At 30.5% G+C, this 24572-nt stretch overlaps 2 protein-coding genes across 4 annotated transcripts in view; both read right to left on the bottom strand.

Moving 5' to 3' along the window:
- Positions 1–4041: 4041 nt before the first annotated feature.
- Positions 4042–5025, bottom strand: LOC133325131 (myb-like protein AA). Its single transcript, XM_061533956.1, has one exon. It carries the CDS (start codon positions 5023–5025, stop codon positions 4042–4044), a length of 984 nt encoding a protein of 327 aa, XP_061389940.1.
- Positions 5026–5251: 226 nt separating this feature from the next.
- Positions 5252–24572, bottom strand: part of LOC133325130 (semaphorin-1A) — a 137579-nt gene continuing 118258 nt past the window's right edge. The window contains exons 13-19 of one of the 3 annotated variants that reach the window (XM_061533953.1): positions 23435–23563; positions 19555–19762; positions 19242–19485; positions 19128–19181; positions 14055–14117; positions 9722–9791; positions 5252–5483 (exon numbers count right to left, since the gene is read on the bottom strand). In XM_061533953.1, the coding sequence (XP_061389937.1) occupies positions 14106–14117; positions 19128–19181; positions 19242–19485; positions 19555–19762; positions 23435–23563 (647 nt within the window). In that variant the 3' untranslated portion in view covers positions 5252–5483; positions 9722–9791; positions 14055–14105. The remainder of the gene's footprint in view (positions 5484–9721; positions 9792–14054; positions 14118–19127; positions 19182–19241; positions 19486–19554; positions 19763–23434; positions 23564–24572) is intronic. The other 2 variants (XM_061533954.1, XM_061533955.1) reach the window with 2 other exon arrangements.

The raw sequence follows: 24572 nt of genomic DNA, 5'->3' as shown, positions 1-24572 counted from the left end.
TTTATTTTATTTTTATTAATAATTTATTTGTAAAAAACGCGGCTAAAACTACTGCTACTATGTAAGTTTTGTATTTTTTTCTTCTTCATTTTCTTATTTTTTTTTTAAATATATTTTCTTCTACCTTAGAATTTATGAGTTTTCTATAATGAGTTGCGATTTGTATTATATATCTATGTATATTTTCATTTTTTTTAAATTTGTAGTTGTTTCTCATTACTTTATATGCTATATATAAGTGTAAAATGTACAAGTTTAATTACAAAAGTTTTTTGTGTTTTTAGGTTTTTTCTTTAATATAATTTAGCATTAACAAGTTGGTTTTTGTTTTTATAATAAATTATTTGGTATTTGCTTTTTTATAAATAATATTTTAATGGTATTTTGTTTGCTTGTTTTAATAACATTTCCTTCAATTTTGCTTAGCAAATTGTTTATATTTTTACAAAATCTGTGTTTGTTTTTTGTTATTTTGTAATCTTAAGCTTCAATATTTCATTCAGTTATACTAAGGGAATTTTTATTTAATGCTTTTTTTTTTTTTTTTTTTTTTTTTTTTTTTTTTTTTTTTGCAAGAATCTTAGCTTTACTGGAGTTCTATTTTGTATTTTCTTTGCATTTGCTTTTGTAGAATACTTTAATTATTTTTGTATGCATCATTTGTTGTTGTTGCTGTTTTGCTGCCTTTTGTTTTGGGGGAAACATTCTTGTATATTTCTGGCATAAGTTTATCTAAATTTGTTAATGTTTGGTTTTTAACTGTTTATATATATATTTTCTGTTTATATTTCCATAATCAAAAATGCAATAAAAAATTAATAATAATCAAAAAATTTGTTTTAGCAAATAAATAAATATTTCTTATAAAATTAAACAAATGCATTGTCATTTTGTTGTTAAATGTTTGTTATATATTTGTTTCTTTTTTTCTTGTAATAAAGTATTCGTTTCTTGTTGTTGGTTTGTATCGTAAATTAAAAATCAATGCGTATTAATTTTGTGATGCATGCTTCCAAACTAATTTGTATGTATTAGTTGATATTCATTTAAAAAGATATAAATAATCACTGATTAACATTTCTTTACTGTCAAATTTATTTTGGTTTGTTTTGTGTGGGTGTAATATAGGTTTTTTTAGTTTGTTAGTATAAAATATAATTAAAGTTTTGTTGTATTTTGGTAAGTATAAATATATGTAATTGTAAATCCCCAACGTTGTAATTATGCATAAGGAACAGCCATAAAAAATGTAAAATTGAATTTTAACAGGGGTAACAGTTGTGTTTTGTATTGGTTTAGATGAAATATTTTATGGCGATGATGAGATACGTATTTTTTAACCACATTTTGGATGTTTTCATTGCTTTGATATTTGTCTTTAATAAAATTGAGAATTTAAAAAAAATAAATAAATACCGAAAGCCGAATTTTGATCCAGATCATGGATAGTCCTTTGACGAGTTCTGTACGAACCTATTACCCAAATACTTGGAGGTCGCATCATCGAAAATAATTCATATGCTCACACACAAATTCATATTTTCTTTTTTTTCTGTCCCAGGTTTATTTGTATATGTCCAACTGAAGCTAGGATCGACACTCCGCCCAATACTGCACCAAAATATGTTACCGGCTGCAATCGGATCCTCAATCAGGATTTTTGAGGCAGATCAAATATTGTTACACATATGGCTCCTGGAAAGCAATTAAGGTCGGAGTGGGACTTTTTTTGAAAAACCGTAGATCGAAATTTCATCTCACCTGCCACATTACTATGCGATCCATCAGGCGGAGGTTCAAACTATAACGGAGTGTCTAAACTGGTCAAGTTCGAATTCTGGACAAAATACAATAAATATCATGAAAGATAATAAATATGCTCTGAATGGAATAACCTACAAAACAGTTTAATGAAATACTGTCTAAAAATGGGTACCGAGTCACACAAAGGTATGATAGGCAAAGATATAGCCAATCAACTAGCCAGTAGTACTACTGACCTACCCACTATACATGTGAGCAATGTCAAAACGTTTTGCGCAACATGTCTAGAAATGAGGCCATGCCCGAAAGAGAGCCACCAAAAATCTTTGAATAGCGAGGGGATTGGAAGGAACACAAAAATGTTATGGGGAGACCCAAATGAATATAAGACTGATGAAATCTTAACGTTTGACGAAAAAGGAAATCAGCAGACTTGCAGATATTTCCATAGGACATCTTTGCCTGCAGGTCCATTTTTACAAGATTGGTTGCGGGGGAAAAGCAAATGTTGAGCGTGTGGGGAAGACAGCTCAGATTCTCCAAGTCTTTGAACCCTAAGGGGGTGTGAATGGAAAAAACTGAAGGACTTAACTGAGAACACAGAAATCCTAGAAGTTTAGGGAGACGAATCTGTATATACAAAGGGTATTTTTACAGGAAAACTACCCCTCTCTTCAACATAACCTTAGGTATGAATTATACTCCTGTTAGACCATGTTGGTTCTGTATTTCAACAGGCGTTCGGTTATTGGTTCTGTATTTCAACAGGCGTTCGGTTTTGTATTTCAGTTACATTTATGTAAATACGTATGTTTAATTTTTTTAACACAACTGGAATTATGCACAACACAAGTATGAAATACTATTTTTCGAATAGAAGATATGTGATTATAAGAATATGATTTAAAGTATTTAAGCGAAATATATTTTGAAAATGGTAGCTAGGATAAGCTACATACGGAGAAAAGAGATTGGGAATTCATTGGAATTGGACAAGTGTTATTACAAATTAATTGCTTAAATGACAAATGGAACACTTCAAATTTTGAAACGAATTATTGAAATTTGTGTTACGAATTAAATACAAGAATTCGTATGGAAATCCTTTAGAAAAATTTCGAAAATGGGAAATCTCAATAATCTTAGTTTCAAATATTTTGTTTAGATTTCGGTTTTTTTTGAAAGTCGTTAAATTTGATTACTATATCAAAACAATATTCGAATATGAATGATTGCGGTTAAAATGTTTATTAAAATTGACCTGGTATAAAAATGTTGTTTGATATTTATATATATTTTTTTTAAATAATGATGAATGTGAGTTTGAAAAGCACTTGACACCTGGTTAAATATGGCACATAAGTAAATCTAAGAATTTGTTAGAAACTATTCAGCGAAAAAAAATTAAATATATTGACAGTATCCATTAAATAATTTATAATAATCTGATCTTGGTATAAAAGAATATTTCATAAAGTATGCGTTTAAAATAAAAAAATATTTTCAAATGTGCTGTTTTATGTTCCTTTTGAGATATGAAATAAATACGATCATATATGTCAATTATGGAGAAAATAAAAATTAACATGCGCGTAGTTAATATTAAGATTGTCAAGTATATTATCATATGAAGTATTTGCTTTGTATTATTAACATTTCCAGTTTCAAGCAATTATTTATATAGAGTGAACGTAAATTATACAATCAGAAATTGTAATATTTGGAATGTTGATTAAGAAAATGTATATGCTTATACTAAGCAGTTGTTATATTTTAATAAAAGTATTAAAAAATGTTGGAAAAATGAGTCAGTATGTTTAAAAATCATCAATTTAAAATTTCTCAATTTTATAACATTAAATAATGTTTTTTTTTACATAATTTCTATTTAATTGTATGTCAAAGAAATTTATTTAAATATATTAAAATTGTACATTAAAATGAAATGTATATATGTCATGGATTCTGTTTTTTTGCATTAATGTCCGTGCTTTTCAAACTTCACTTAATTTTTCTTCAATAAATGTTTGATCAATATCATTAATTTTAAAATACTAATACTTGTACTTTTTGTGGTGGTGGTTTAAAATATATAAATTGTTCCATAATTTTCTTCATCATCGCCATTCTCAGCATACTGTTGTCTTGATATGGAAATTATTTCGTGTGTGTGTGTGCATGTTTTCAGATTTTTCTTCGTTATGGCTTGTGCGGACTCTATATACGATACGATATATATTATAATAAATGAAATGTGGTGATACTTTTCTGAAGCTGTCAATAAATATCATTTTCATCCCAATCCACTGATTGTAGTACCAACTTATCCAGTTCTTTTGAATCTCCCGAACTGCTATTGCGCCGACGTCTTTTGCGATGTAAATTCGACCATTTACGATTTAAATGCACCATTTGTGGTGCCGCAAACATAGCTGCAGCAGCTGCACTTAATTTCGTCGGTGTAATGGCACTGGTCAGCGTACCAGCCAGCGAGGTGGATTGCAATGGCTGTTGATGTATGGAATTTGAACTGGAATTGCCATTCGAGGAACTAATGGTAAATGTTTCACGATTGTTGAATAGATATTTTCGAGCTTGAGGCGGCATATCGGAACGTGATTTGGCTGAGGCATACGATGAGGAATTATAATTGCTGTAATGTGGTCCAGAATGATGTTTGGACTTATTTGAATGATGCTGTAACGATGATGAGTGTTGTTGTTGTTGCTGTTGTTTCTTGTAGGGTGTATCATATGGTGGAGGCGGTGTAATCATGGCCAAGGAGGAAGAGTCATCTTCAAGATCTCGAGCCAATTCTAAAGGATGTTGATCGGAACAGGCTTCACGAAATATTTCTTCCTCATCATCTTCGTGATGCCGCTGCTGTTGGTGTTGTTGTTGTTGCTGGTGATGATTTTGATATTCACTGGAATATTGTTGTTGTTGTTGCTGCTGCTGCTGCTGATGTCGCTCCATATGATATTGCGAACTATTGCTGTTGCTGTGCTGATAGTCTAAAGAAAAAATTGGATATGAATAGGGTGGTGTATACAGATAGCTATCAGTGTAGACTGGTTCTGGGTCATCATCGTCATCATCATCATTGTAATCAGTTGAGGATGGCACAAAATGATTCGTTGTGGGATTTACTTGTACAGGTGTGGCAGGAACGGATTTAACCAACGAGCTTTTATGTCTTCGATTACTGTTTGTGTTGTTGTGGCTGCTGTTGTTGTGGTGTCTATGTCTATTACGTTTCATTTCTAATTTATTATGATTAGTTGTAGTTGTTGTTTTTGTTGTAGTTTTAGCTGTTTGTTCGTTTGTTTTTTTGGCAGTGTTGTTTGTTGTTGTAGTTGTTTTACAAAGTGGCATTGTTGCGGCAGATCTCTGCTCGTCTATGGTTTTAGCTGTGGTGATTGCAGTTTCAGCATTAGTGGCATCATTTGTTCCTGCTTCGATTGCCACCGCATCTGTTGCTGCTGCATTTGCATCTGTTGTGGTTGTTGTTGTTGTATTGTTGGATGTTGTTTTGATTAGTGGCATTGATTTGGTATTAGTGATCAATCAATCACGATATATGTAACTACAATTCTTGGGGCTCTCTTGCGGTGATGGACTGCTGGATGGTGGTGCTGGACTAGAACTACTATTTGACATAACAGGCGATGAGGCCGAACTGGAGTGTTGTGGACTATTGGAACGGTGTTGTTGAGTTACTGGAAAAAATAAAACGAAAAAGAAACAAATATTGCCATAAAAGGCAAAGATAAATAAGTGAATATAAATGATAGGAAAACACAAGAGAGAATATTCATTTTCTTTAGTAAGCTAAAAGGGACATGAAGTGTGAGATTTAACTTGACCATAGGTAAAGATAAGTTTCTTTAAACTATATAGTAATAAGAAATGGAAAAGTGGTATAATGCCACAATATATTTCCTTAAATATATGGAAAAATATTATTTTTTTTTTTTAAATTTGGGTATATTGAAAATGTATGTTCAAAATTAAATCTCACACAAACGGTTACAGTTTTCTAAAATATTTCAAATAATAAAAATGGTCACATAAAACAGGTCAAATGGATGAACAGATTAGGATGATAGATTCGTGTTACGATAGTCTTGGAATGAAAGAATGATTGATTGATTAGTGTTGGTTAGTGCTTGCCATGATGAAAAGTATGAATTTCTAGGACTGGATGATTGGATGAATGAATGAAATAATATCATCATATTGTTAGTATATGTGTAAACCTAGTTATATTCTTAGGGTTCCCCATGATGTTAGTATTTACTTTTTAATTAGTTGTAGTAGTTAGTATATGTATAATAGAATGATGTAGAAGTTTTACCTCCAGAAAATATGAAGTTTTCATTATAGTTGTTGTAATTATGGTATTTGTTCTCCTCGGGACTCATCTCTATACAAATAAAAAAACCAAAATGGTAATGGGACAAAGCATATAAAAAATGTTTGTTTATAGCAAATTATTTCATATCAATTAGATTAGTGGAAAGGAACACACATTAAATCATGTATAAATAATTCTTTTTTTTTTTTTTTTTGTTAAGTTAGTAAAAATCTTAGAATTAAGAAAATTATATAGTTCTTGTAATTAATTAAAAGTCAAGGACAATGAAATTGAAATAAAAAAATCATTCACAATATTTTTTTGAGAAAATTCAAGCAAATATGCTTGCATGTCTATTTTGTTTTGTTTTTTTCTATGCTTTCTTTAAGTAAAAGGTAGGAAACATTCCAAGGACAATAATATTGTACATATTTGTTTACCTAGACTAAAATTTATTTTCTTCGAAGAGGAAGTACAATAATATAAAAATGCTGATCGATAATTTGAAAAGGTTTTATTTATTTGGAAACAAATAGTTTGTAAATGTAACAGGAAGGCCAAAATATCTAAAATTTCAAAGCCATACATTTGGATATAAATTTCCGAATATGGGGTCAAATGTTGTGGGCATCTACAAATAAAACTTGTATTAGAATGAATTTTTTTCGACAAAATGTTATAATAAACTGGGTAGCATAGCCTGCTATATCAATTTGAGTGCAGATATAGCAGAATTTTGAGTGAAGTTTGGCGAGGGTGGTACAGAAGGTGCTAGAAAGGGTATTTATTTCATATATTTCGTCTCAAGTTATTCATGATCGGAGGAACCAATCCGCGAGAAAAATATTTTTCCTTACGGACAGGGACCATTTTTGGACTCGGAATGGTAAATCATCAGGTGTTAGCCGATACCAGTTATGTGAGCCAATTGCAACATTCCTTAATATTACAGGACATGAATATTCATGCCGTCATAGAATTTTGCCGTCTGTGCAATAATATATTTCGCACTACATCATATGATGTAGGGTATAACAACAATGATCCATATTTTTCATTTAAAAACCAGTAAGGAAAGTAGTAAAGTCGGACTGTGCCGACTATGTGATACCCTTCACCACTTTGGGTATATTCTACATTTGTATCCGAAAAGACGCCGCCTTTTTGAAGGAATTTTGACATAAAATTGAACGAACTTAAATATGTGATTTTTATGTCTTTATGGAATCTATCCTAAATTTCATTTCATTTGGGCAAGTTTAGAGTCGTTTGCGCACAGTGGGACAGATTTGTGTAAATCCATTTAAATCAAACTTGACACACGCTATTCGGTATGCTGCACTGTTTAAAATTTAATCTCCATCAGACACCTATTGATTATTTGGTTTACAATTAACATAAATAAATCGAAATTATATATGGAAGCTACGATATATCTATATCTGAACCGATTTGAAACAAACTTGCCAGAGAGTAATTGTTATTAATATTAGTACGTTGTGTCAATCGGCCTAGCTGTGGATCTTTAGTGCACAATTTACTTAAAATCGAACGAAAATATATATAGGAGGTGTACACCTCATTCTAGACTTAATTCAATACGTTATGCCAAAATTCGTGGAAATCGAATGATATTCAGAGTCTTTGGCGCACCATTTACTAAAAATCGGACGAAACTATGTATGGAAGCTATATCTAAATCTGAACCGATTTTCACGAAATTTAGCACACATCTTTCTAGACTTAATTTAGTACGTTCTAACAAAATTCGTGCCAATCAAAAGATTAGCATGGACTTTGGTGCACCATTTACATAAAATCGGGCGAAACTATATATGGAAGCTATATCTAAATCTGAACCGATTTTCACGAAACTTAATGCACACCATTCTAGACTCAATTCAGTACGCTATAGACTTTGGTAGACCATCAAATTTCGTGGAAATCGAAAGATATATAGGGACTTTGGTACACCATTTACATTAAATCGGACGAAAATAAATATGGAAGCTATATCTAAATCTGGACCGATTTTCAGGAAACTTAACATACACCATTCTAGACCTAATTCAGTACGCTGTGCCAAATTTCGTGCAAATCGAATGATTAATAGGGACTTTGGTACACCATTTACATAAAATCGGACGAACATATATATGGGAACTATTTCTAAATCAGAACCGATTTTTCCCAATTTCAATAGGGTTCGTCCTTGGGCCAAATAAGTGACCTATGCCAAATTTCATCCAATTCGGATCATAAATGCGACATGTACTTTGTTTACAATTAAACATGGACAGACATACAGACGGACGGACATGCATAAATCTAATTAAAAAATGATTCTATGCATATTTTCAAAAGGAACCATGTGTCTATCTCGTTTCCTTTTGCCTGTTACAAACATATCCACAAAGACATAATACCCTGTACCACAGTGTGGTGGGTGAAGGGTATATATATATATATATATATATATTATAGGCTTGTGGGTTAATTTAAAAATACTAAAGTTGGTCGGCTATTGTCCACCAATTCCATTAAAAAAATATATCGAAACATAATATGTCTTCTAATGGAATTTGTCGACTTTTAAATTTATGGTTGTATGTCTTGAAAAATTTGCCGGTGTAGGGTACTGAAATGTTCTAGGATTTGATTTAACTTAAGAATTTTATTATTGATTTGAATACTATGGAGGTTCTGTATTTTATTTGCTATGATTAATAGTCTTTCATGTAGTTGTTTCGTGAGAATATTTTTTTCTAAAATGGTTGTAGTGGTCGAAACATGTGGGCACTAACACTGCGAGAAAAATTTTGTGATCGAAAGCAAGGTGTTTGTTGATTGAGGAAATAGTGAATAGGAGTTTTTGTGACACATATAGCAATATTAAGGACCAAATAATAAATAAATTAAATAAAATATATAAGGATTGCCAATAAATGTTTTGAAGTGCAGGCGTAAACAAACAACAAATAATACCAATGAGATATTTGCTTAGCTTCAACGTTATCGTTTTATTTGATTATTTGGCCCAAAATATTTCAAAGAAGTTATAGGGACAAAATTTAAATCTTTCTTAAGAACCTTCTGGTTAATTAGGGACATTTCTTTTGTTTTATAAACAATTTATTTTTCTTATAATTATAATGCATGTTGCAACTAAGCAGATATAAAAATAAATGCAAATATTTTTATAGCTGTTTTTTGAGATATTGCCACACTTAAACATCGATAACATTTACATGTTGCAACATGCACCAAATACATACGAATATTGAATATTTGAATACATTTTAATTTTTAAAAATACAAATTAATTTAAACAATTAATGAAAAAAAAAACAAATATATTTAGAACAAAATGTGCAATTAAAATATGAAAATTAAGGTGTTTTTTTGTGAAGGAATAATTACAACATTGAAGACATGAAAGGCAATAATAAAATTAAATAAAAATACACACTCATATTGCGAAACAATGTATAAATAGTGAAAGGAATATATAACAAATATTTGATATTTGTGTGTGTGTATGTAAACAAGAAAGAGAGTTAAATTTGATATGAAATGTAAGAAAAAACAACAAAAACTTACCAATACCATGACGGGGCGGCTGCCTTCTCATACGACCAAGACTTCGATTACGTGTATTTGTGTTAACAGCCTGAATTTTAAAGTGATTTTGATTGATATTTTGGAATTTATTTTTTATTTAATTGTTGTTTTGCAATTGTTGTAGTTGTTGTTGGGTACATTTTGTAAAAGAAAAAATTAAATGAAAGAAAACAAAAATAAACAAATATAGTTTACGGTAATAAAAATAAATAAATATTGTAAATTGATTACAAAGTTATTGTGTTTTCCTCAATATTTTATTTTGGTTAGTTAATAATGAAAATGCAAATGATTTGTATGATGACAAATGATCGTGTGTCTCCAATGAACCTAAACTAATGAATTTTGTATTGCCAAAAAAATCTAGATATATTTTTTTTGTAATACATGCTGAGTTGTAAAAAATATCTTAAAAAGGTGTATATTAAAACCACTGTTCGTCAGCATTAATTATATTGCACAATGGATTATTTTGTTATAGTTAAGGTGTGAGTTAGAGATTAACAGCAACATGCGAAGTTGGCTTTTAAAGTTAACAAATTTCTATATCAATAAAAGAATTTATTTCTTTTCAACAGTGACTTGATTTGATCATGCTAACATTGTAGAAATTCGGTGCCCTTTTCGGAAGCAATCTCATTTGGCACTCTAAATCTTCATCAATTTTATACGGCAATTTTTAATAAGTGATGATGGTCAGGCGTAATCCCAATTTGTTTTTTTATAAAGCAAAATATGACATTGTTCACCAAAAGGTGAGACAGGGAAGAATATTTCGGATCTTATTAGGGGTTTCGCCCACAAGCAATTTATAATAACTTCTTTACAAAAAAAAAAAAAATGTAAATCAAAGTACTTATGTATCTAACGAATCTTCTTTAACTCTTGTAGAATAATGCCATATTTTCCCTCTAATAAAACATTCATTTATAAACAAAGAACTAAGGAGAGGTTTGAGAATAGATTTGGAAAAAATGTTCTTTGTATTATTTTAAATAGTGCATGAAATATGTCTGCTAAATTTTAGACTAATGTATGGATATTCAATGATTCAATTTATTAATACGAATTTTCAATTTATTCATACCAATTTCAAATAAAATTTAAATTGGGAAAAAACACAAGAGCTGAATGAAAATCTAAGCCTCCAGGAAACTTTTTATCTACTGACGGTTCTATTACTGGCGACTTTTAAGAGCTGGAGCTCTGGAAGATGTACTGCACCATTGGCGACCTTTTATAAAATTTTTTATTCAAGCTTAGATGTACCTATTTATGACGACTTTCTACTAACTAAAGTTTTTGTAGTTCTTATAGAAGAGATACTGTATGCAATCTCATTTACTGCAGAAGTCTCGGTGAAAGCAGGCTAAAGTGACGCGATTATGTTAGGACCGAAGGCATTGCCGTCTCAACATATTACTGGCCTACGCCTGACATGAAAAAGCAGCTACTACAATTCTAGTTTCATTAATGCAACTTATTTGAATCGATAGTACGGTCCATATAATTTAATATTTGACGATTATTTAATGCAAATGCTGATACAAATGTCCACTTTTGGCATACTCTTTCCAAGATATTTTACAAAGTGTCAACTGATGCAGTCTTGTCTGTATACACATGAGACATGATATGAAAAAAACTAAGGAAGATAGTAAAGTCGGACGGGGCCGACTATATGATACCCTTCACCACTTTGGGTATATTCAACAGATGAATCCTTATGGACGTCGCATTATTGAAGGACCAGTGAAATGAAGTGGGATCCATAAACATGTCATTCTGCAACCTACACAAGAGAGTTGCTGCATACAATTGGACAAAATTATGTAAATTAATTTAAAGGAAATATCAATCGAACACCCGTTGATTATTTGTATAAATATCCGATAAAACTGAGGAGTTTGTGAAACTATATCTAAACCTGAACCGATTTCAACGAGACTTGCCAGAGATTAATTTATATTAACTGCAGTTCATTGTACAGAATTGTGTGGCAATCGGACAAACCTTGGGTCTTTAGTGCACAATATACATAAAATCGGAATAAAGAATACATAGGACCTATATCAAAATCTGAACCGATTTCCAACTTAGAAAACATAATTTTTGACGTAATTCAGCATGCCATGCCCAATATTGTGTACATCGAAATATATATAGTGACTTTGGTACACCATTTACATTAAATCGGACGAAAATATACATGGGAGCTATATCTAAATCTGGACCGATTTTCAGGAAACTTGGCAGACATCATTCTAGGCTCAATTCAGTACATTGTGCCAAATTTCATGCAAATCGAAAGATATATAGGGACTTTGGTACACCATTTACATTAAATCGGACGAAAATATATATGAGAGCTATATCTAAATCTGAACCGATTTTTCCCAATTTAAATAGGGTTCGTCCTTGGGCCAAATAAGTGACCTTTGCCAAATTTCATCCAATTCGGATTATAAATGCGACCTGTATTTTGTTTACAATTTAACATGGACAGACAGACGGACATGCATAAATCGACTCAGAAAGTGATTCTATGCATATTCTCAAAAGGAACCTTGGGTCTATCTCGATTCCTTTTGCCTGTTGCAAACATATGTACAAAGACATAATACCCTGTACCACAGTGTGGTGAAGGGTATAAACATAATTTAGACACTGCATAAGAAATATTTCCGACTCTTATCTTAAAACCCTCCAACGATCAAATCTTCTGCAACATAAAATTCTGTTCAAAGGGCAAGAAGGGATGACAAATTAAATTTCTGTTCATTTTTCAAAATTTTGAACATCTTGCATTTCGGGCAAATAAGTTAGAAGTCATTTCACGATACCTCAAAGCGGACAGTTTCGTTACAATTTGCGTCCTCTTTGAAGATGTCACCAGTCACCAAGCTGCGAAATGTCTGTGTCATAAAAAAAATCAATCTTATTAATCTTGTCATTTTGACATCTTGCCATTTCGTCTCAATACCTAGATATTTGTCTGGCAGTTCATTTTGTCTTCTTCAAAGAATTTAATGATATTTTCAATAAAAATGGCTTTAGCCAAAAAAGTTATTGAATTTTACATTTTAAATCAAATCAAATTTTCAAATTTCAAATTTTTGGATTTTTTTGCAATAATGTTGCAAAAGCCTTAATACATTAATTCAAGGCATTCCAAAGAATGCAATTTTTTACTTAAAAAATTAATATAAATTTTATAAATTTGTTAACAATTTAAATTAAATACACACGAACAAACAAAATGGCTAATAACTCGGAAAGTAAGAAACTACATAAATATATTTATCTATAAGTAAAAGAAGATTTTCTTTTGAAATAAAAACCCTAAGAATTTATAATTTTTTTAATTTAGTTTTTGTGGTTATGGCTGAATAATAAAATAATGTTATTCATTAGAAAAAGTCAACTCAGTTATTAAAAAAATATAACATTTTAGAGCGAATATTGTATGTGCATCTAAAATATGTTTTTTAAACTATGTATACGAGTTGATTAAGTGCTGCAAAAAATTGTTAAAACATTTTAAAGTAAAGTAATTACTATTGACTAATTATGCTAGTCATATACATATGTACATGCATAGGTAGGAGAGTTTCTCAGAATTATAGAAATATGTAATGAAATATATTTCAGCCAAAACCTTACAATCTCTAAAATAGGCTCTAAACAGATCATATTTTTAACACATGTCTCATACAAGAATTAAAATCATTTTAATTTCTTAGTTTAGGCTAAAGGAGATAGTAAAATAAATAAGAATATGTAGAGTATAGGGGATGCGGGATGGCTGATTGTTTTCATTTTTTAGTTTTTTCTTGTGTGTAACGGTATTGATAGCGGATTCATACACCCATTATTTTGGCTAAGCGGTAAAAAATAAAAGTTACCATTATCGCCGTTTCGTTTTATATCATAAAAGCCAAAGAACTTTAGCCAGATGAAGAAAAGAGGAATATAAAATGGAACGCATAGAAATTGTATGTTGTTAACTATAGAAATAAATTTAGCTATGAGTGTGCAAAAAAAATGCTGAACAATAGGTTTTGAGTTTAAAGCCGATATTATTATTATTTACAAAATGAAAAATGGAGATTGAAAAATATTTGTATAACCCAAAGCAAAATTCGCTGAGCAAACAAATTGAAAACAAAGGAAACATTTTCAAACAAACTCTTTTGCATTTTCTTTCCTTATTTTTTTGTAGTTATCGAATAAATTAAATTAATTGTTTAATAATTATAATAAATAAAATAAAACAACTTGGAAGCCAGAAACAAAAACAACTTTTATTTACCATATTTTGGGTAATTAATCCCTGACTGGTTTCAGCCGCCCCACTCCCGTCTCAAAGGTAAACCTAATGGGGAAGAGAAAGGAAAACAGGTAAGAAAAAAGTAGAAAGATAGTATAGAGTTGTTGTTGTTGCTCTTCTGCTTCGTATTTCTATTGTGTGTAACACAAATAATTAAAGAACGAAATAAAAAAGTAACAATTTTGACAAAAAGGCTTTAAAATGAAAAGAATTCACTGACAATTTTGTGAAATCGATTGGTGTATTTTTTTCGTTACTTCGTGTTATTAGTAAGCTTTTTTTAATACATGGACAAATTTGGATAGCAGAAATATTTATTTACATAAGTTTTGGATACACGTCTATTATTGCAGCATTTGCTAAACCATTGATATTGAAAATCTCATTTCCAGCCCAATACAACATTTATATGTACAATATTCACATAGATAAATTTCACACTGGGAGTCGAAGTATCTCGCAATTAAACCAACTTGAAGTTATATTTTTATACAATTATATTTTAGTACTTATTATATTTTTGGTAAAGAATTATGAGAGAGAGTGGTAATAGACTTTATACAGAAAATTTTTGAATTTGTTGTGTTAGTGAAGAATTATATTTTGGTTTCATTATCTTAAAATCAAAAGATATGCATATGTGAAAGTGGTGCCTTATTTATTATTGCGTTGTGTACGAGAAAATTGTCAATAACATCAGATTTATTGGAAATTCTAATTGTAATAAAATAAAATTATTTTTTATACAGAATTGATTGCAATGCATTAAATATCAAACAATTGCCTTTGCAATATTTTCACGAACTTCACGAAGAATAATAAAATTCAAGTTAAAATTCACAGATAACTTAAAAAATACTATATTGGAAATGTTATATATAACAATATATGATCAGTGGAATAACGACAATTGCTTACATATTCGCCCAAACTGTTATCGAATCATTATTCATGAATATTTACACTTATTACTGTTGTCATATGGAAAGTAGTGTACTATCGCATTTTTATAACAAATCGGTATTATGAATGTCGCTACAATACGATTAACCTCTTGTTAAATATTCTTATTATATTATTTATATATTATTCATAAGAATTCACATTATCAGGAAATTAATTTTTAATGGCAAATTGTGCAGAATGCATCATATAACTAATTATACAATGTCCACATTATGGACTGCTCTTATAGTCATTATGTATGTATTTATGGTCTTTGAAATATTTGCCATTACTTCACGTATTTAAGTACAATTAAAGAAAAAAATTCTTAGAGTATTACAAAAAAAAAAAAAAAAACACTACGACAACTCCAACCGTAAAATGGGAGTACCTGATCTTGGTTTTTTTTTTGAAATAGCTAAATTTTGGTAGAAGTTGTTTTTTGCTGAATAGAATAATAAAGGATTCCATTAGAATAAAGGATATTTCAAGTAAAATTTGCTAGATCATCGGTATAGTGGTTTTAAGTAGGGGAGAGGGGGGCACCTTTGACAGCGCTCTTAAAATCTCGGTTTAGAATTTTTCCGACCCGCAACCAAATTCTTTTATATACCATTCTTGTTCTTTATCTGCGTAAACCATTTTGGCTAGCTTTTTCAATTATCGACAAAATTTACATGAGTGACTATGTTTTCGCACTGCAATTGTAAACTTTTAATTTTTGGTTGTAAGGACGCAGGAAGAATTTAGTGATAGTTTTCTTTTGTTAAACAATTTTTTTGCATTCCAACAATCATTTAAAACATAACTAATGTATTTTCTTTCATATATATTTCCTACAAAAAAGTTATTATAAATTTCCGTAAAATACCACAAGTGGGGCACCCTTGAACATAACCAGTAAACTCCATTAAAAAACGGAGTTTTTAACTTTTGGCTTCGATTTCTCAAATAAATATTTGGAACCAGAGTTATCGAAAATCTACCTTCTGTTTTAACATTTTACAAACTCTTTAATTTAAAGAAGACAGCCCTGTTCTTTGTTATAAAATTTCATGTGAAACTGATTATGGAGGTAAAAAATTAAGTGGAATCATAAATGACTCACCGAGAGAATATCCTAAAAGCAAAAGTAAAAAACTGTGAAATTCATAACTATAATCTTCCCTGCATTTCAATGTGATCACAATTAAAAAAACTAGTTAGTTTTCCAATTTTAAAATAACAAAAAAGGTTTAATTCGTCTCAATTAAAAAAAGTGACTAACAACTGCCAGACTAAAATTAATATAAAATTATTATATGTGTTTTTATAAACACTTATATTTCTGCTATTTAATTTAGCACACTATTTAAATATATTGGAGAGATTTAGTTCTATATTATATATTATGTATAAATCCAAATTACATTGTTTTAAGATGAATACAACATGTCTAATTTTTAATTAACTTGACATGTTAATAACAAATCCTCTCCGGTTTTAACTAATTCTAGGAAAATTAGAAGTATGATCAAACATAATCGGGGAAAATGTGCCATGGAAACATGGTTCTATGTACAAACCATGATTACGTGTCTAACAGGGAGGGTCGTTTAAGGAATTTTTAATGTTTCGACTGTCAAAATGTTGTAAACGTCGCAAAGACCATATTCCTGTACAAAATGTAATAAATGCAGTAAACGTCATCTCACGTCATCACGCCAGATACAGTTATTTTCATGAATATATAATATTTTTACATATTTCTGATTATACCCTTCTTATTGTCCTGAGACAAAATTCCAAACCATTTTGAGAATTAAATTTTTAAATTTGAAATGAATTTCATTAAAGCATTTGTAATTTCGATATTCATTAATGGAAATATAAGCTTTGTTATAAACTTCGGAAATGTATATCATTTACGTCACTGTTTCTGACGGACCATCTCTGTGTCTAATTTTATTTCTTAAATATAGAGCAATTGCAAAATGAAGTGGTATTCCAAAATTGTTTTAAGCAGATTTTAAGCAATGCCTTTGCTGGGCTAAATAAATTAATTCATATTGACCCCTGTATAAATATTTTTAAATGGATATCATGTTTAAGAAATAGGTCACAGATAGCTTTGTTTGGGGATTGCCTCTCAAATTGATTGTTCAGATTTTACTTTTAATTCACTACACTAAATTCGACAGTCACTTTAAAATGTCATGTGAAAATATTAACTCTTCTTAAAGATATAGCTAAATTATTGTGCCAGCATCAAGCGACGACAAGAAAGCAGCTTAAACAGAACGTATAAAGCTATCGTGTGAATTAGGATAAATGTAATCGTTTAAGATCTCATCTATATTTTCTAACTCGGTTTGCGGTCCAAAATAGTGGCTTTTCCAAAAATCGAATTTGATAGGTCCGCCATTTAGTTAATTTTTGTGCGAAGTTAAAAATTCTACAGTAGAAATCGTTATAAAGACGGACAAGAAACCGTTATAAACGATATCAAATAAAGGGCAGAATATTTCCTCGGAGAGATTCGAATATAGTTTTTTCTTTGGCGAGATTCTGATTTTCTTTGGCGAGATTCTTTGGCGAGATTCTTTGGCGAGATTTAATTAAAACTAAAAAACAAAAACAACAATAAAAGCATCTGAATAAACTTTCTTTAAATGTATAATTGCAAGGTTAAAAGTCTTTAATATAATGCACATTCATTTGCCCGCCGGTAGAAAATTGTAAAGATTTGAAATCGGTATAATTCATTTTAAAACCTTTGATTATTATTTTAATTTATAAAGTGGATCTATATAAAAGTACTTAATTAGGACAATGTATGATCGGAAAGGTATGATCGGAAGATATAACAATCAAATAAACTACAATGTTTGAAAAACTAGTCCAAATAACTTAAATGCGTCTCATTATTGGCCAGTGGTGCCAAATGTGTTTCAAACCATTCATGGTTTGAAAAATTAAACATTTTCATAAAAAGATATGTTAGATATGTCGACGGAGAACACTATTATTTTTAAATTGGGAAAAAGACTGTTTTTAGAAACAACAATTTGTATGTTTTATATTCAATTCCCAGTTTTGGAATCGATGACCTTTTAATCGACATAAGAAATAAGGTTAATTGTTTTATAACTTTTTTTAAAATTTGCGTATTATATTTTGAAAATTATATTATATTTTGAAAATAAGTTTGAATAAAAAGTATATGAAGTCTAATAATTTTATTGATATGATACTAAGACAACATCTAATGTAGGTATACCCAGTCGAACGCAAAAGTCGACTTTAAAATTATAAATCCTTGGTTATACATGATTAATGGTGAGAAAATTGGTCCAGGTAATGGGGATAATAGATGTCCTCATTGAGGTGGTTTAATTATGTCCTTGCACCGTCGATATAACCACATGAAATAATCGTTAAATTGCAGAGAATTTATATACAGCTCAATTTTTTTTAATATGGTTTTTATAGTTTCATAAATACGATTGCAATAACGAAAAATAGTTTGTAATGTTAAAAATATTTCAGATGACGAACAGTGTGCCATCAATTTTGTATATTATTAGATTAGTAAATAAATACACTACAATTCTCAGCTTGACCGTAAAAAGAGAGAAAGATAGACAGACAGACAGCACAACAAAACAATATCGGTTATAGAAAAAAAAGAAGATAGCTTTGTTAATGAAAAAGTAATTAAGTTATTTTTTGTGTTAATCCTTCATATTTCAAAAGTATTCTTAATGGGAAAAAATGTTAGATTTCATGCGAAATAAATTCAAATGCTACACATTGAACATTTATATATATTCTAGACGTTATTCAGTTATTTGTTACAACAATTATACGTGAATATGACATCAAATAGTTTTAGCTACAAGTTCACATATGATTAATGTTAAAAAATAATACACCAATCGACGACAAAGATCAGGCTTCAAAAAATATATAATTTTTAAATAAAAAAATATTTATGAAGAAAATAAAAAATTATACTTTTTCTTATTTTAAAATATATAATAAAAAATAAATAAAAAACCACACACAGATATAGTGATATTATAATGACAATGTAGATAATTCTTGTAATATCTATTGAATTGAACTCACCTTCTTGACACTGCGAGTGGTGGAAAAGCCATCACCACGACGATAGTTATCACCCTAATTAAGAAAATAAACATAGATTAGCATAATTGTTAAACCGTTATTGTATTATCTTACCATAACTTGATGAGATCTTAAAGTACCAAAATTATCACGACAACGATATGATTGTTGGGTATTATAACCATCTGGCTGGAATTGGAAGAACGTTTCTGAGTTGGGTCCATGATGAGGTGGCATGGGTTTACGTAAAGTACTCTTAGGCGAATGCATTTTTGGTGGTGGCTGTGGCAATAAAACCGGTTCGGCATAGGTTACCTCTTCAACTTGAGGTAATAGCTTGGGTTCTGCTTGTATTCTACTAAAGCGACAAAATAAGAATTTGAAAAGTTAATTAAATATTCAATCAGTTGGAGATACACATTCTTACCTATTAACATTTTGCCTTTGTTCAAAGTATTCATATTCCGTATCAGGGTATGGCAGATTATCATCTTCATCCTTGTGACAGCGACGGCCACAGAAATAGCCTGTAAAGAAGCCTACCAACAGCGAGAATATGGAGCCCGCTAAAACCGCCATCACCAATGTTTCCACCGTGTACTGGGCATTTATGATATCTGGAGAAATGTGCGGACCTTTTTTGATTAGTTTCACATTACGGGCAGGTTAGTTCGTGTCATTGATGTGAATGTTGGTATATGTGGTGTATATTGGTTGTGTATTTATATGATGGGAATATTGGCCAATCAATTCGTGTGAGATAGAGGTAATATGTGTTTGGTTTTTTTATTTTTGTGTTGATTTGTTTTATTTTGTGCCACAAAACCGTCCACCCATATTTGAGGGTGGTGTTGAGACAGCAACAGCAATAACATCAATTAAACATCAAACATCGAAGAACCCAATAACACACAGACACACATAAAAGGAAATCCAATCAAATTAAATTGTTGTCCATATGAATATGTGGTAGATAGGTAGGTAGGTAATATATAGATATGTGTGGATATTGTGTATGGAATATGCGATTATATATATGTGTGTGTTCGAAAGGATGCATACAGGACACAGATATAATAGAATTTGATTGATTTTGTTGTTGTTGGATTTTGGTTTTTGTTCGTTTGATAACATTTATAACATTATACAACAACATGTAAAAAAAGACGAAAAAAGAACAAAGAGAAACATTAAAAAAATACAACGTGATTAAAATTTTATATTTGATTGGAAATTTTCTAAAATGAAAAAAAGGTTTAATATAAATAATACAACAACAAGAACTTGCAATAATTGTAATAAATTAATGTAACGAAATAGATAAAAAATTATTATGATGGATTGTTGATTTATATATAAAACTAAAATTATCTAATGCTATTTTTTTTTTTTCTATTAAATAAAAAATACATAATATCCTGTACCACAGTGTGGTGAAGGGTATAAAAATGAAAGCTCGAAGCCATGGAAAACAATTCACCGGAAAATAGTATTTCCTAATGGACAGGAAAATATTGTTGACTCTTGTCAGGCTTTCGAAAAAATATAAATCTTTTGCGACATTATCTCCTGTTACGAGGGTTTCTATTTATATTTTTGGAACACTAAGTGGATTGGAACATATCACCATTGCCGTTATATGAGAACTATTTTTCCACTATGTTTTTTCCACTAGTCTTAAGTACTATTTCTTATGTATGTATTTTTGTCACTATTTGTGGCTAAGTAAATGATGACTCGCATTTTGTTGCCGTTTCAAGTACTGTGTGTGATATGATCGCACAATTTAGGAATTTTACGACCCAATGTTGGGGGTAGTTGTATTAGCCGATGTCCCTTAGGATCATGGTTGTGATAAGTATGACACACATTGTGGGAAACTCCAACGTTCACGGCGTTGTGTGAAAATGAAAGAGTTAGATGATAAGAATATTGTGAAGAATAAATAGGCTAAGAATTATTAGGCATCGCTACACTTAAGTAAAAGAAAATTAAAATAAAATCAGTGTTCAAGAAACATTCATTCAACATCAACGCGTCTCCATTCTTCGTACATTTTGGTCCTTCGAGCCGGATTCCTCAACAAAAACGATCGGTGAATATGACGATGGAAATGGAAAGACTTTGGGAAATTGAAGACATCGACGCAGAGGATGCTTCCAATGAGGATGAAAAGTGTTTGGATATGTATGCAGCGACTACAAAGAAAAATGAAGATGACAGGTTTGTTGTGCAGCTTCCCTTGAAAGATGAAAAGGTTTTAGGCGATTCATATAAAAATGCAATGTCGCGGTTTATAAGTATGGAAAAGAGTTTGAACAAGAACCAGGCGTTGAAGAAGTAGTACTCGGAGATCATGGACGAATACAAGGCGCTGGGGCACATGAAGGAGGTAAAGTGAAACGGAAAAGGAAAATATTACCTACATCACAACACCTGTTAAAATATGGATTCCATTTGAGGAAATGGTGTTCTAACAGTGGAGAAATAGTAGCAGCAAATGACAGAACGGCAAAAAATGAAGTAATAAACTTGCAGGAAAACGAGAAAGTCAAAACAATGGCGACCAACGGAGGATACGTTTAATTTCAAAATATCGGAGCCAAAGAATACGACATTCACGAAAAGGACAGCTTTATCGTATTCGTGGTAATTACAGCGAAATTATTCTATGGCTGATGAAAATGTCATGGGATGAGAAGCTGGACGAGGAGTTAGAAAAAGTTGGTTGCAGATAGTAGAAAATGTGACGGTGCTGCAAGGTCTAAAAATTCCCAGATGGATGCAAACTATGGATCTGAGAAGGTTGTGGTTTACGTAGAGACTTCTGGTGGAGTGAAATTGGTGCCAGCCAAAAGTAAAGTTAATCCCATAAAAATAGGAAGACTCTTCCAAAGCTAGAACTCTGTGCAGCTCACCTTCTAGCTCTCTTGCTGAGGAAAATCATGGATGTGGTGAAAAATGAGAAGAGCGTTTATGCTTGGAGTGACTCGACCATAACCCTGGCGTGGATTGAAAACAACAACAGCAAAGATAAATTTATTAGAACAAAGGTTAATGGTATAAGGAAGTTGTTGCCGGAGGTTCAATGGAATTATGTAAAATCCAAAGACAATCCGGCTCGAAGGACCAAAATATTAAACTATACAGACAGTACAAAAATATTAAGACATAGTGCTCTCGACCGTTCTTGTTGAGTGGTTGTAATGCACTAATTTTATTGTAACATAGTTATCTTTAGGTTCTACTTAAACAACTCTTGCTTGCTTATTTGTTCTAATAATAGAATTTGATCTGTGGAGAGTTTTCCAATATTTTCAACACCAACAACAACATTCATATCAGCGTTGCATGTGGTATTTTAGACTATTATCTCAAAACACACCAACGATCAAATCTTCTGTAACATAAAATTCTGTTCAAAGTATTTTGAACATACTTACGACTAGCAAAAAGAGCAGACAAATTAAATTTCTGTTCAAAGCATTTTGAACAATATATATCGAATTAAATATCAAACATCCTAATGACGGTACACCGCATTCTAGAGTCTATGAACATTTTTTGTACGATCTAAGTGTCTGGATATAGATGCAAACAACTGCTGCCCGATGCACGCTTTTGAAATTCAGCCTTCGTACAGTTTACTCTCAGGTACAATAAATGGATATTTACACACCGTCTGTAATAACTAACATAACTTTCTGCTCACCACTGGTCTAAATAAATGATTTCAATACAAGATACAGGGGTGTCCACCGGATAAACACCATTAAATTACATTAAATAATAGGAGGAAAAGCCATACAATATTCCCTTTGTCCACAATGTCATATTGTATTGATCAAACCTTCTAAAAGAATACAAGGGAGTCTACCGGATAATCACCATTTCACCATTTAATTTCATAAAAAAGTATATGCAAAAGATTTTTGGGTCCTAGTACTTTTCAAATAAAAAATCTGAGGAAAACGCCCATTTTCTCTTTAATTTCATAGAATAAAAAACTAATATGCAAATAATTTTTCAGGTCCTAGTAGGTTCTATTAAATTAAAGAAATCTGATCAAAAAATCCTTGAATATAAAAATTAAATATTACACATTAAATGATAATGTAAAACAAATATCAATATATAACAAAAATGCATGCAAGAAACATAAAAACAATGCTCTCAACATTTAAACAAAAATATAATATATTATACGATATATATATTATAATGAAAATATATATTTTAACAACATTTAAAGCACAATTAAAGAAAAACATTCAAAATAAATCATTTTTGTTAGAAGAAAAACATACCCTCAAAATTTTTGTCCTGCAAATTGATGACTTCATGATCCTTGCTTTGGCGGCGTTGATCCAATAGGCCCATATCATCTCGATAGCCTTTTTGTTCACCGACATTGGCATCTTTTGAATTTATTTTACCTAGAAACATTTATAAAAACAAAAATTTGTATTGATTAGGTATGTCAATAATAATTATCTATATTTTCTTCATGGGAAGAAATATTTTTTTTTTCAAGAAAAGGAATAAACATTTGTTTTTGAAAATAAAATATTTTTAAAAAAAATCCAGTGTTGTTAAATTGTTGTTGCAGGTGTTGTGTTGGATGTATTTTTGTCGGAATTTAGTAAACTATGAATTACTATAAAGTCTTAGGCTTCAATTTTAACAAAACCCTATAGGGATGGGACATATTGACTTAGCACGTGTGTATTGTAAATTCATTTGTAGAAGTATATTTGTTTCTTAGTTGTTATTGATATGGACTTTAAGAGATTATAATTTAGTCTTTAATTAACCATATCTCAGGATATTTGCCTTTATAGGAACTATTTTTCTTCCAAGGAATTTACAATTCTGATTTTATCCTCTATAAACACAAATATGGTAAAATGAAACAAATTTTAAACACTTTGGAATGTATAATATTTTTTTTTTAATATCTTTCCGACTTAATGTCCACACAAATGGCATTCACATATTAAGGCTAATATCTCTTATCACAAACACACATTTCCAATGTTGACATCCATTTATATCCCTGCTCTTAGACTTTGCAAAAGATAATCTTTTAAATTACCTCAATTTCTCAAAAGATGCAACCAAGTGTGTAATATTTTTCTGCAACCATATGTTGCAAAACTCATTCATCTACCTTCTTTGTTTTATTTTTTTGTTTCTGTCATCTTTGCAGGCGGCAGACCAACGAAACGTTTTAGTATAACAACAACAGCAGCAGAAAAAAGGAGAGATTTTTATCTTGAACTTTTCAACTTAAACCCTGTGTCGGCTTTTAAGAGACATTTGGGTGGCCTGCGACCCCCATGGCCATTTATTTTTTTCGCATCGGTATGATAATACAAGGCGGGCGATAGCCAAAAATTGAATTACATTAATAATACATATGGTGTACAAATCTCGTTAAAGGAC

The sequence above is a fragment of the Musca vetustissima genome, unplaced genomic scaffold (assembly GCF_032173495.1).
Source record: "Musca vetustissima isolate MV318-11 ecotype Yass unplaced genomic scaffold, APGP_CSIRO_Mvet_v1 utg17705, whole genome shotgun sequence".
Taxonomy (NCBI): domain Eukaryota; kingdom Metazoa; phylum Arthropoda; class Insecta; order Diptera; family Muscidae; genus Musca; species Musca vetustissima.
This window is presented reverse-complemented; position numbering and strand designations above follow the sequence as displayed.

Coding starts and splice junctions, on each gene's coding strand:
- LOC133325131 (XM_061533956.1), bottom strand. CDS start 5,025: ATGAAACGTAATAGACATAGACACCACAACAACAGCAGCCACAACAAC.